This window comes from Macaca thibetana, chromosome 10, assembly GCF_024542745.1.
Source record: "Macaca thibetana thibetana isolate TM-01 chromosome 10, ASM2454274v1, whole genome shotgun sequence".
NCBI lineage: Eukaryota > Metazoa > Chordata > Mammalia > Primates > Cercopithecidae > Macaca > Macaca thibetana.
In genome coordinates, this window is record NC_065587.1 from 30,779,538 (window position 1) to 30,793,432 (window position 13,895).

The 13,895-nt window shown below is 47.3% G+C and overlaps 2 protein-coding genes across 2 annotated transcripts in view; one reads left to right on the forward strand and one right to left on the reverse strand.

Moving 5' to 3' along the window:
• Positions 1-13,895, forward strand: part of SNAP29 (synaptosome associated protein 29) — a 212,599-nt gene that overhangs the window by 92,164 nt on the left and 106,540 nt on the right. The gene's annotated exons all lie outside the window — the stretch shown is intronic.
• PI4KA (phosphatidylinositol 4-kinase alpha) overlaps positions 1-13,895 on the reverse strand; it is a 145,612-nt gene that overhangs the window by 56,560 nt on the left and 75,157 nt on the right. Inside the window, exons 20-21 of the mRNA XM_050746023.1 lie at positions 630-738; positions 146-282 (exon numbers count right to left, since the gene is read on the reverse strand). Coding sequence (XP_050601980.1) covers positions 146-282; positions 630-738 — 246 coding nt within the window. The remainder of the gene's footprint in view (positions 1-145; positions 283-629; positions 739-13,895) is intronic.

Sequence of the window (13,895 nt, forward strand, 5' to 3'; positions counted from 1 at the left end):
AGGGAGAGAAACATCCAAGGGCTCAGGGGGCACCTCCCAGGACAAACAGGTCCCAGTGGCTGGCAACATGTGTTAATAATGGCAATGAAAGGATCTGCCCTAATTGGCCCAGAGAGCATGGTAAAAATGAGATGTGAATCCTTACAGGGGTGACCGTGTCGTTCTTCATGGCTGAGTTATACTGGAGGACGGACCGCAGTGGCTCCTTGCTGGGAAAGGTGAGCAGGGGGGACTTGGTGGCTATTTCACAGACCCCTTCGTACCACTCTTCCGGCCAGAGTCCTGCAATAAAGTGAACACAAATGAGGAAATCACCTTGGTCAGAAAGCACAGCAGTGAGGTCGACTGACCATTTCTATAGTCATGGGTCCTTTGAGACAATTATCCCAAAAACTAGGCACACAAATGAGTCTATTACCTAACTTGGACAGACTTTTCCTAAGGTGTGCGGCATTCTCAGCACCCTAAACTACATCTAGGGACAGTAACACTTGCTAATACTTGCAGGAAGAAGCAGCTGCATGTGGACTCATTTAAACATGCTCATATTCATAATTACATGGGCTCTGACCTCACCTTTATCTTCATTCTGCACTCCATCTTCCCCGGGAGAGAGATTATCCCCCTACCTGAGCCCTCCACAGCGAATCCCATCAGAACGGAATATAGCCAGAAGTCCCGGAAGAGCTTCTGTAACCGAGGCTTAGCTTCTTTGATGGGCGGCAGTCGTCGGGTGAGCTGATGTGCCAAGAAGAGAGGGAGAAAGGAGGTTATTTGCTCAGGAAACCCTAAGCCCTGTAGGTGTAAAAGTAACCACAGATTCATTCTCCAAGAGCATTCTCAGAGACTCAGACTGGGTAGGAAAAGGCACACTGAGCAGTGATAATTTTGCCAATAAGCATTGTCCATCCATTCAGGTACTGAGTCCCTAGTGTGCACCAGGTGCTGTGCCAGAGAGGAAAAAGCCCTGTTCCTGCACTTGAAGGACTTCCTGTCTAGTTTGGAGGCAGGTGAGCAACAGTTACAGTGGGGCGCAGTTCCTAGAGAAGGTGTCATGGGTCTCACAGCTAACATTCGAAGAAAGCTTAGCCAGGAGAGAAGAGAAGGCAGCCTGTTCAGCCACAGGAGCATTAGGTCCTAAGCCTGGCACTGTGGAGGGCAACAAATGCATAGGAAAGGCAAACAACGGGATGCGAGCCAGAGCTGGGAGGAAGGGATGCTGCTGGGGAGGCAGGGAGGAGAGCACAAGAACTCTCATGGGCCAGGCAGCACAAATTTTCCAAACAGTAATCTCTGGCAGAATCCCCATGTGTGTAACAGGTAAAGCAGAGTTGCTCAGGTGCAGGTGAGGGGCTGTTGTCCCTGTTTCTGCTCCAGATGCTGGTGGGAAGCAGGGAGAGACTCATCAGTAGTATAAATGGTTAAACTTGGCCAGGCGTGGTGGCTCACGCCTGTAATCCCAGCACTTTGGGAGGCTGAGGTGGGCAGATCACCTGAGGTCAGGAGTTCAAGACCAGCCTGGCCAACATGGTGAAACCCCATCTCTACTAAAAATACAAAAAATTAGCTAGGCGTGGTGGCAGGCACCTGTAATCCCAGCTACTCGGGAGGCTGAGGCAGGAGAATTGCTTGAACCCAGGAGGCAGAGGTTGCAGTGAGCCGAGATTGTGCCATTGCACTCTAGCCTGGGCAACAAGGGCGAAACTCCGTCTCAAAAACACCAAAAAGTTTAACTTGTGCATGATGCCCAGCTGGACGGGCTGATCCTTATAGACCCCTCAGTGGACGTTGAGCTCCCATCAGTGATGTTGAGTCTGTGGTAAGCGGGGGCTTTGCTACCCCCAAACACTTATAAGCACCCAGTATGGGTCAGGCACTGGGCCAGGGACGGAGAGGTGGGGGAGATGAAGACATCATCTCTTGAGGCAAGGAGGGCACAATGGGATGGGCTGTGACACATCACACACAGCAGGCAGGACTGTAAACTGTGACAACACTGCTTTGAAAACAATTCGGTAATATGCATCAGAAATTCTCAATATCGCCACACATATTTCACCCAACATCCCATCCCTGAGAAATCTATCCAAAAAATTTTAAAAAGCTGATTTAGGAACAAAAATGTTGTAACAGCAAAATACATAGAAACACACTAAATGTCCACCTGAAAGGGGCATTTAAATAAGTAACAGTATATTAACAGTATAATAAATTGGCCAGGCGCGGTGGCTCATGCCTGTAATCCCAGCACTTTGGGAGGCTGAAGTGGGCGGATCACGAAGTCAGGAGATTGAGACCATCCTGGCTAACATGGTGAAACCTCGTCTCTACTACAAAAATACAAAAAAATTAGCCAGGCGTGGTGGCGGGTGCCTATAGTCCCAGCTACCCAGAGGCTGAGGCAGGAGAATGGCGTGAACCCGGGAGGTGGAGTTTGCAGTGAGCCAAGATGGCGCCACTGCACTCCAGCCTGGGCGACAGAGCGAGACTCCATCTCAGGAAAAAAAAAGTATAATTAATTATTTTTGAGACAGGGTCTCACTCTGTTACCCAGGCTGGAGTGCAGTGGCACAATCACAATCACTGCAGCATTGACCTCGATCTCCCAGGCTCAAGTGATCCTCCCACCTCAGCCTTCCCAGTAGCAGGGAGGACAGGTGTGCTCCACCATGTCCAGCTAATTATTATTTTATTTATACTTTTTGAGATGGAGTCTTGCTCTGTCACCCAGGCTGCAGTGCTGAGGCACAATCTTGGCTCACTGCAACCTTTGCCTCCCAGGTTAAAGCAATTCTCCTGCCTCAGCCTCCCGAGTAGCTGGGACTATGGGTGTGCACCACTATGCTCAGCTAATTTTTGTATTTTTAGTAGAGACAGGGTTTCACCATGTTGGCCAGGCTGGTCTCAAACTCCTGACCTCAAGTGATCTGCCCACCTCGACCTCCTGAAGTCCTGGGATTACAGGTGTGAGCCACCGCGCCCGGCCTAATTATTATTATTATTATTATTTTTCCAATTCTAAACTTTTAATGTAAAAGTAAACTTTAATGTTGAAAATGCAAACTTGGGGAGGGGAGAAAGATCACACACAAGGCTGCCAATTCACACTTGGAGGGTTGCACAGCAGCTGGGCAAAGGTGCTCCTCACTTCCCAGACAGTGCAGCGGCCAGGTAGAGGTGCTACTTACTCAATTCCCAGATGGGGTAGCGGCCAATGCCCGGCTTAATTATTATTATTTCTTTTTTCATGCAAACAGACACTTTACTGATTTTTTACATTTTTTTGTAGAGAAAGGCTCTCACTACGTTGCCCAGGCTGATATTAAACTCCTAGGTTCAAGAGATCCTCCCGCATTGGGCTCCCCAAGCATTGGGATTACAGGCAGGAGCCACTGTGCTCAGCCAAGAATCATATTTTCGAAGACTATTTGGTGACACATGTAGAAATCACAATATGTCAAGTGAAAAAAAAGCAAAATGTATAAATAATATGATATAGATTAAAAAAAATCTAAACATATATGCATAGAACAAAGATGGGAAAAAGTGGCCACATATTAAGATTATTTCTGGGTTGCTAGGGATTTCACTCTTCTTCTTTAATGTCTGTTATTTCCTGGAGCTCTTTCATGAACTTGTTCCTTTTACAATCAAAGGGAGGGTGCAGGTGCTGGTCAAGGGCTTGGCAACCTGTATGGAAGAAGGTTCCACACCTCTGCTTGAGAGTCACCAGGGCACTGTGTCCTTGGGAAGAGTGGGCCAAGACCTGGGGGTGCAGGGTGGGCTCTGGATAGGTGCTGAGGAGGTGGGGAGCTCAGCTCCTCCACGGCTGTGCGGAGGGTAGCAGTAGACGGACGCGACAGAGGGCAGGAAATCTAGAGCCGCACACGATGTGGCCACAAAAGGACAGTTGACAAAGGGCTTCCAGTTCAGCTAGCGGCCAAGGACAGTGAGAGTAAGAATACGCAACTGTGGGACTCACTGGCTCTGAAGTGATCAGCCTCCCTGGATAAGCGATGGTGGAGATATGAAGGGGTTTCCAGGCTGCAGAATTCAAGGCCTATGTGGCTAAGAGGTTCTGGTACCTTCTAAAGAGAACTAGACTTTGGTGGTTATGGAAAGGGTCAAGCTTCTAGAATGCTTCCCTCTCAATGAGAACAGCAGCTCCACGTGGCTGGGAAGCTCAAAGTGGTTTTGATACAGAAAAGAGAAAGTGGACTCTATCTTTGATTTGGGATCCTACTCCTGACCCTGTGAACTTCTTGGCTCCCTCCTGAGGACTCCGGCCTGAAAATGGCCCTGTACGGCCGGGCGCGGTGGCTCACGCCTGTAATCCCAGCACTTTGGGAGGCCGAGGCGGGCGGATCACAAGGTCAGGAGATCGAGACCACGGTGAAACCCCGTTTCTACTAAAAATACAAAAAATTAGCCGGGCGCGGTGGCAGGCGCCTGTAGTCCCAGCTACTCAGGAGGCTGAGGCAGGAGAATGGCGTGAACCCGGGAGGCGGAGCTTGCAGTGAGCCGAGATTGCGCCACTGCACTCCAGCCTGGGCGACAGAGCGAGACTCTGTCTCAAAAAAAAAAAAAAAAAAAAAGAAAAAGAAAATGGCCCTGTAGGTTCTCCCTGCTCTCTGACTTCTCCGGGCCTGCTGGCCACTGTCTTGGCTGAGACTGCTCTAGTCTCCAGAAAGGAGACCTGCTCGCTCCTAAAGAGTATCAAGGTCAGGCCAGGCGTGGTGGCTCACACCTGTAATCCCAGCACTTTGGGAAGCTGAGACAGGCAGATCACGAGGTCAGGAGATTGAGATCAGCCTGGCTAACATGGTAAAATCCATCTCTACTAAAAATAGAAAAATTTAGCCGGGTGTGGTGGCACGCGCCTGTGGTCCCAGGTACTCGGGAGGCTGAAGCAGGAGAACAGCTTGAAACCAGGAGGCTGAGGTTGCAGTGAGCCAAGACAGCGCCACTGCACTGCAGTCTGGGTGACAGAGTGAGACTTTGTAAGACGAAAGAAGGACGGAAGGAAGGAAGGAAGGAAGGACGGAAGGACGGAAGGAAGGAAGGAAGGAAGGAAGGAAGGAAGGAAGGAGGGAAGGAGGGAAGGAGGGAAGGAGGGAAGGAGGGAGGGAGGGAGGGAGGGAGGGAGGGAGGGAAGGAAGGAAGGAAGGAAGGAAGGAAGGAAGGAAGGAAGGAAGGAAGGAAGGAAGGAAGGACAAACACTCCAGGAAAATAGCCCCCAACACATAGAATTAAGTGGACATGGCAAAATATTAACTATTCTACCTAGGTTGTGGGTGTATGGATATTTAGTATTCAATTATTCCGATTTCTCTGTGTACGTATATGTATTTTTTTAGAGACAGGGTCTCACTCTGTTGACCAGGCTGGAGTACAGGGGTACAATCATAGCTCACTGTACATGCTCAAGTGATCCTTCTGCCTCAGACTCCTGAGCAGTTGGGACTACAGGTGTGTAGCATCATAGCCCAGTTAATGTTTTTTTTGTTTGTTTGTTCGTTTTTTTTTGAGATGGGTTTTGCTAGCTGGGCGCAGTGGCTCATGCCTATAATCCTAGCACTTTGGGAGGCCAAGGCAGGCAGATCATCTGAGGCCAGGAGTTCAAGACCAGCCTGGGCAACATGGTAAAACCCTGTCTCTACTAAAAATACAAAAATTAGCCAGGCATGGTGGCAGGCGCCCGTAATCCCAGCTACTTGGGAGGCTGAGGCAGGAGAATCACTTGAACCCAGGAGGCAGAGGTTGCAGCAAGCTGAGATTGAGCCACTGCACTCCAGCCTGGGCAACAGAGCAAAAACTCTGTCTCAAAAAAAAAAAGAGAGAGAGATGGGTTTTGCTATATTGCCCAAGCTGGTCACGTGTACAAACACACGCGCGCGCGCGCGCGCACACACACACACACACACACACACACACACACACACACACACGACAGGGCAAAGGTTCTAAAATTTTAAACCTGGTAAATCTGGGTAAGGGTATATAGGAGTTGTTCTACTACACTCTTTTTTCAACTTTTTTGAAAGTTTGAAGTTATTTCAAAATAAAAAGTTTTCCAAACTTTAGTGATCCTCCTGCCTCAGCCTGCCAAAGTGCTGGGATGACAGGCATGAGCCACTGTGCCTGGCCCCTCTGTATATTTTTAAAATTTCATGTTAAAAGATGGACAAGGCTGGATGAGGTGGTTCACACCTGTCTTCCCAGCTGTTTGGGAGGCCGAGGTGGGAAGACTGCTTGAGGCCAGGTGTTCAAGACCAACTTGGCCAACATAGTGAGACCCCACTTTTTTCTAACTAAAAAAAATTTTTTCAAGTTGAAAAAAATAGCCATGAGACAAGCCTTGAAACTGCAAAACAACAATGGAGTATGTGTGACACGAGGTACTACTCTACAGTGGGGGCTAAAGCCATACACAAGCTGTTACCACTAAATGGGAAAATGACTGAAAAATGTCAATGTCAAGAGGGATTGAAATCAAATTTTTTCAATAGTGGGTTACATAATCAGAAATCTAGATAGGCAGGAAACATACTGGCTTTATTTATTTATTTAGATAGAGTCTCACTCTGTCACCCAGGCTGGAGTGCAGTGGCACGAACTTGGCTCACTGTAACCTTCGCCTCTCAGGTTCAAGCGATTCTCCTGCCTCAGCCTCCTGAGTAGCTGGGACTACAGGCGTGTGCCACCACATCCGGCTAATTTTTGTATTTTTAGTAGGGACGGCGTTTCACCATGTTGGTCACGCCGGTCTTAAACTCCTACCTCAAGTGATCCACCCACCTTAGCCTCTCAAAGTGCTGGGATTACAGGTGTGAGCCACACCTGGCCGGTACTGGTTTTAAAAATAACAAAAGTAACACATACACATAGAAAAAGGTCAAAGAAGTACATAGCATGAAAACGAATGCTGTGTCCCTTCCCAGACCATTTCTGTGAATAAATATGTAACACCACGAAACGATGACGACTAACATTTCCTGAATGCCAGACACCACTCTACGTGCTTTCCACACATTCACTATCTCATTCAATCTTCACAACAACCTCGTGCAGTAGGTGTAACTGTCACCCTCATTTCAGAGAGCAGAACACTGAGAGCTGGAGGCCAAGGGGCAATTTCAGCCAGGGTGGCTGGTGATGCCTCAGTGAAACCAAGAGCGAACAGTGACAGCAGCGGACACCTGCTGGTCTGCAGGGAAGGTGCCCTTGGCAGAAAGAATAGCAAGTGCCAGGGCTGTGCTGGAGCCAGGCTTGGCATGTGTGAGAACAAGATAGAGAATGAGGGAGGTGGCCCCAGGAGGCATGTGGGCTCAGGCAGCAGTCTCTGCCTATGGTGCCACGCTGAAGACTCAGTATTGTGTGTGACAGATGAAGGCTCTGAAAAGACAGCTCTGACCAAAGCTAGAATGCAAAACCAGACTCAAACACAACCACTGGTCTGTGTCCTAAACACAATGGACCTTTACACTCTGGAATTTCTCAAACGGAGCAATGCATAGACACCCCCATGGGCCCCTTGCACACCCGCAGATTCTCCTAGGAGTCACATTCTCCCTTCAGATAGACTCTGGGTGCCGACACTCCCAAACATGCTCTCGAGGAGCAGTCTCTGTGATCTTCCAGACAATCCAGAATATTCTTAAAACTTTTTAGATCATAAAATTTAAAACACAAATTAAAAAACAAATTATCATAAGGCTGGGCACAGTGGCTCATGCCTGTAATCCCAGCACTTTGCAAGGCCGAGGCGGGAGGATCACTTGAGCCCATGAGTTCAAGACTAGCCCGGGCAACATAGTGAGACCCTGCCTCTACAAAAAAGTCAAAAAGTTAGTCACACATGGTGGTATGCACCTGTATTCCCAGCTACTTGCGGGGCTGAGGTGAGGAGGATTGCTTGAGCTCAGAGGTTGAGGCTGCAGTGAGCTAAGATCATGCCACTATAATCCGGCCTGGGTGACAGAGTGAGACCCTGTCTCAAAAAACACATAGGGCCAGGTGTGGTGGCTCACGCCTGTAATCCCAGCACTTTGGGAGGCTGAGGCGGGCAGATCACTTCAGTCCAGAAGTTCAAGACCAGCCTGGCCAACATGGTGAAACCCCGTCTTTACTACAAATACAAAAAATTAGTTGGTTGTGGTGGTGCATGCCTGTAATCTCAGCTACTTGGGAGGCTGAGGCAGGAGAATCGTTTGAACTTGGGAGACAGAGGTTGCAGTGAGCTGAGATCGCACCACTGTACTCCGGCGTGGGCAGCAGCGCAAAACTGTCTCAAAAAATAAAAAAAAACCCAAAAACAGAATCACAAAATGTATCACAGCCTCAGAGATCCCCACGAATGCCTAAGTGGCCCTGAGTTTGGGAAGCACTACTCAGTAATAGTCCTATCTGTCCCACAACAGACAGGAGAACTGGGCTGCACCTACTGGCAACAAACACAGCAACCCTTGACTGGAGAAAGGTCCATGCCACGATCTCCTTATTCCGTAAGCCACTAATTTTGTCCTCTGTCCTCCACTTTTCACTGAGGAACAAGCTCTTGGAAGGATGGAGATACCTGCCTAGTAGCTGAGCCAGCCACATCAACCCTGGAGAGCAGGTGGAGGGCAGATGCTGTGATCATCCCAGAAGAGAAGACACAGTTGGAGGCAGACGCACGGTCTCTACTTTCAGCTACCCTCAATGCAGCCTGGTCCTCAAAGGCCAGAAGAGCCCCTTGTTTATGTGGTGACCTCAGGAAGGGCTGCTCCTGCACCAAGGCTTTGAGTGCATGCTAACACAGTAACCGTCATATACTCAAAATCTCAGCTCTAAGAACTGGAGATGAGGAGCTGCAAGCCACTCTGCAGTTATCAAAGGCACAGCTGAGGGGGTTTGTGCTGACCAAGCTAGTTGCCTGGTGTTTGGATTGGGACATATTTACTTTGGAAAATACGCAGCAACAGCTCAGCACCAAAGTTCACATCGAAACCCCACTGATGACCTTGGCTGCTTTCATCTCTGAAGCGCCACTTCTCAGAAGCACAGAGGTAAGTTGGGTTTCTAATATTTCTGCTGATCATAAATTATTTATGGTATTCAAAGATAGGCAACTGGTTCATTTTTCTAGCAAACTAAGAATTCAGAAGCTTTCTACACGTTTTAGAAGTGGGAAATGGTTTCATTTTTCAATCTGCCTGTTATAAAATTGTGTCAGTTGCATTGTTGGGAGAGTTGACAAAATTAGAATAGGAACTGTGGAATAGATGAAAGTATTGTACTTTTATTAATCAAATTGGGTAACTGTCCTGTGATTATGTATGAGAATATCCTTGCTTTTAGGTATTTTCCCTGAAGTATTAGTATTAAAGGTTAGAGGGACCGGGAGCAGTGGCTCACACCTATAATCCCAGCACTTTGGGAGGCAGAGGCAGGCAGATCACAAGGTCAGGAGTTCAAGACCAGCCTGACCAACCTGGTGAAGCCAAGTCTCTACTAAAAATACAAAAATTAGCTGGGCGTGGTGGCGCGTGCCTGTAATCCCAGCTACTCAGGAGGCTGAGGCAGGAGAATCGCTTGAACCCAGGAGGCAGAGGTTGCAGTGAGCAGAGATCGTGCCACTGCACTCCAGCCTGGACGACAGAGTGAGACGCCATCAAAAAAAAAAAAAAAAAGGTTAGAGGAACAAGATATAGGAGACCTACTCTCAAATGGTCTAGAAGAAAAAATGCATACGTTCATGCATGTGAGTACACACATGTACACACACACGCGCACACACACACACACACAATGACAGGGCAAAAGTTCCAAAATTTTAAACCTGGTAAATCTGGGTAAGGGTATACAGGAGTTGTTCTACTACACTATTCTTTCAACTTTTTTGAAAGTTTGAAGTTATTTCAAAACAAAAAGTTTTCCAAACTTTAGGCAGTTACTTCTCTCCCATTCTGCCTGCTCTGTTGGGCCTGGAGACCATACGCCAGGAGGGACGATGGTTTATCGAGTGTTACGCTCTGATGCGTGACTGAAAAGGCCAACCCAGCTCTGGCAATTAGCAAGAAAGTACAATATGAAGCTCCCAGGAAAAAAAAAAAAAAAAAGAAAAACAAACTTTTGAATAATTTATCTTTAAAATATATAGTTTCTCTTCAAATAGTAATCTGGATTTAATCACAACCTAGTGAGTTTTTAAATGTCTTCTACAATGTTTGTTATACGAAACAGCAAAACAATAGGAATATTTACCTTCAGATCTTTAATTTCAATCCATAAAAGATATCGGATATATTTTCTCCTTCCTCTGGTAAGGGAATGATGAAAACTATTTTTGGCTTTTCATCAGACAATGTGGGAACAGGGTATAAGAAGTTTCCAAATGTAACTTCTGAATACCGGGATAAAACATGAATGTCTTTACTCTGCCACTCTATTGGGCCTCAGATGCATTTTCCTGAATATGTTTATTTCTTCAAGTTAGTTTTTGTTTTCTTCTTTAACCTTATTTTTATCTGAGATAAAAACTTTTTCCCCCTTTGTTCCTTCTTCTTCTGGCTTTCTTTTTTAAAATAGAGATGAGGTCTTGCTATGTTGCTCCAGCTGATCTTGAACTGCCGGGCTCAAGCGATCCTCCTGCCTTAGCCTCCCAAGGTGCTAAGATTAAAGGCGTGAGCCCCTATGGCTGGTCTTCTTCTTGATCTTAGCCAGAAGGCCAAGAAGTGATAAGAGGAGGACACTTGAAGTGTAGCTGGGCAAGGAGCCTTCTACCAGCTGCTTACTTTCTTTGTTCCTGACTTTTAAAAGTGTGTTGCTGTTGATACCGATGCCTGATTCCATTCAAAAACTGGACCTAGTTCTATTCACAGCTACATACATTAGAAATCATTTCTAGAGGCCAGGCATGGTAACTCACGCCTGTAATTCCAGCACTTTGGGAGGCCGAGGCATGCAAACTGCCTGAGCTCAGGAGTTTGAGACCTGTCTGGGCAACATGGTAAAACCCCATCTCTATCAAAAATACAAAAAATTAACTAGGTATAGTGCCACACACCTGTGGTCCCAGCTACCTGAAAGGCTGAGGTGGGAGGGTCTCCTGAATCTGAGAGGAACAGGCTGCAGTGAACCAATATTGTGCCACTGTGCCCCAGCCTGGGTGACTGAGTGAGACCCCGTCATCTCAAAATAAAAAGAAATCGTTTCTAGAAACTGTTTTCCTCTGTGTAAACTAGTGGCACTGCAGCCTCAGGCAGGTGCTGAGATGGGGACCTGGAAAAGGCAACAGGCATTTTCAGTCAGAAACAATGTGACTTTCCTGCTCCAAAATGTGCAATTCAAAAGTCTTTCTCAGTTGTGACTAAAACAAACTTTGAGTTTACTATTTCAACAGTATTATAAAGGGAAGACCCAAGGAAGGGGACTGACACTGGGGAAACAGCTAGGAAGCTGCTCGGCACGGCCAGGGAGTCTGGAAGCATTCTGGTACTCCAGGGTGAACAAGGCAGAGTGCTTGATGTGGGCTAGAGGCTCAACCAACTTGGTTCGAATCTAGCCACTGCCACTTATTCGAGACAGTGATGAAAGGCTCAGTCTCCTGATATGTAAAATGCTGGCAGGATGAAGCTGAGTTACACAAAGTGCCTTATACAGCGTGTCAGGCATCCAACAGAGGCCATTATCAACATCAACCACACTGACAGCATTTCAAGCAGAGTATCCAAACAGTTACCCCATCTTCAGGCCTAATGAGTTCAAATATTTGCTTAACAAGAGCAGCCAGTAACTCTTACCTGGCCTCAACTGGCAGCAGATATTCTGGCCCTCAAATACCTACCTAATAGGAAATGGTCACAGACACAAAATAAGCTTAACAAAAGGCAGTGTTTTGTTTTGTTTTTTTGAGATAAGGACTCAACTCTATCCCCCAGGTTGGAGTGCAGTGGCATGATCATAGTTCAATGCAGCCTTGACCTCCCAGGCTCAAGTGATCCTCCTACCTCAGCCTCCGAAGTAGATGGGACCACAGGTGTGTGCCATCACACCAGGCTAATTATTTAATTTTTCCTTTCTTTTCTTTTCTTTTTTTTTTGAGATGGAGTTTCGCTCTTTTTGCCCAGGCTGGAGTGCAATGGTACGATCTCGGCTCACTGCAACCTCTGCCTCCCAAGTTCAAGCAGTTCTCCTGTCTCAGCCTCCTGAGTAGCTAGGATTACAGGCATGCGCCACCACGCCTGGCTAATGTTTTTATATTTTTTAGTAGAGACAGGGTTTATCCATGTTGGCCAGGCTGGTCTCGAACTCCCGACCCTCAGGTGATCTGCCTGCCTCTGCCTCCCAAAGTGCTGGGATTACAGGCGTGAGCCACCGCGCCTGGCCTAATTATTTAATTTTTCATGGAGACGAGGTCTTGCTATATTGCTCACGCTGGTCTCGAGCTCCTGGGCTCAAGTGATCATCCTGCCTTGGCCTCCCAAAGTGTTGGGATTATAGGCATAAGCCATAGCACCTGGCTGGCAGTTCTTTCTGGGGTGATTAGAAGTTGGGACCATGTATTACCTGCCTGAGTCAGCATTATAAAATACCTATGGCCACTGTCCTGGCAAAATATGGAAGCATCAAAGCTCATCTACCCAGAATGCAGTTAACAACCAGGAAGTAAGCAAGAGAAAGACAAACGATTTGGCAGCTAAAACAGATTTGATAGGCCAAGTCAGATCCTCCTCTGAACCAGTCAGGGAGGAGAGCAGGATTACCATAATGCCTCTGTGCTAAAAGCTTATCTTGTTTACTTAAATAAAAGCAGTGCCCCTCAGGTCTTGAGTAAGAGCTTGCTGACATCACCCTCACACAGACTTTATCTCTTGTTTCTAACCCTGTGTTAGAAGCAGGAACACAGAAGATTTAGTTGCTCCTGACAGCAGTGGGAGCCATTGTCTAAGAGATACAAAGGAGAAAAAAGTATACCTGCAGCAAGTGATATCACCTCTGGGGCTGCCACCATATCATCTCACTACACCCTGAGGGGGTCCCGGCACTAGACAAGCTCCAAATCTTACGCAAATTAAACAACCCCAGGTCAGGTGTGGTGGTTTATGCCTATAATCGCAGCACTTTGGGAGGCTGAGGTGGGTGGATCACCTGAGGTCAGGAGTTTGAGACCAGCCTGGTCAACATGGCAAAACTCTACTAAACAAAATACAAAAATTAACCATGCGTGGTGGTGGGTCCCTGTAGTCCCAGCTACTCAGGAGGCTGAGGCATGAGAATTGCTTGAGTCCAGGAGGCCGAAGTTGCAGTAAGCTGAGATCACGCTACTGCAGTCCAGCCTGGGTGACAGAGCGAGACTCCATTTCAAAAAATAACAACAAAAAAAGCCAAATACAACAAAACAAAAAAACACAACATATTAAACAACCCCAAAGATTACACAAATTTCAAGTATCTTTAGAGTATTTGTTTTCAGAAAGCCTGGCCCATGGACATTTTTCAAAGCATCTCCACTGTAAAGGTGGAATAGTGTGAGTCACACAGGCATGGTGAGTCCCTCTAAAGCACATCCCTGCTGGGTGCTCTCCAGTCACCAGCCCTGGGCGCCCACTCAAACCCAGCTCTTGGTGAAGTTTCCCTGACTCTCTGGGCACTTCCACTCCTACCACACAGGGTAGAGCACACCCCTTTCCGTATCCCCCTTCTGCTCTGGCAGCATTATTTTCAGAGTCTTTGCTTTACTGCACGTCTGTCCCATCTGAGCCCTGACTGGTCCATGAGCCCCTGGTGGGAACTTTGTCTCTGGTACCTAAACACTATCTGGAGGTGGTGGACAAGGTGTCTGGAGAAAAAGAAACTCCTCTCCGGGATGCCTGAACTCCCAGGATTCTAGGTTAGTTTTGCAAACCTTTAAA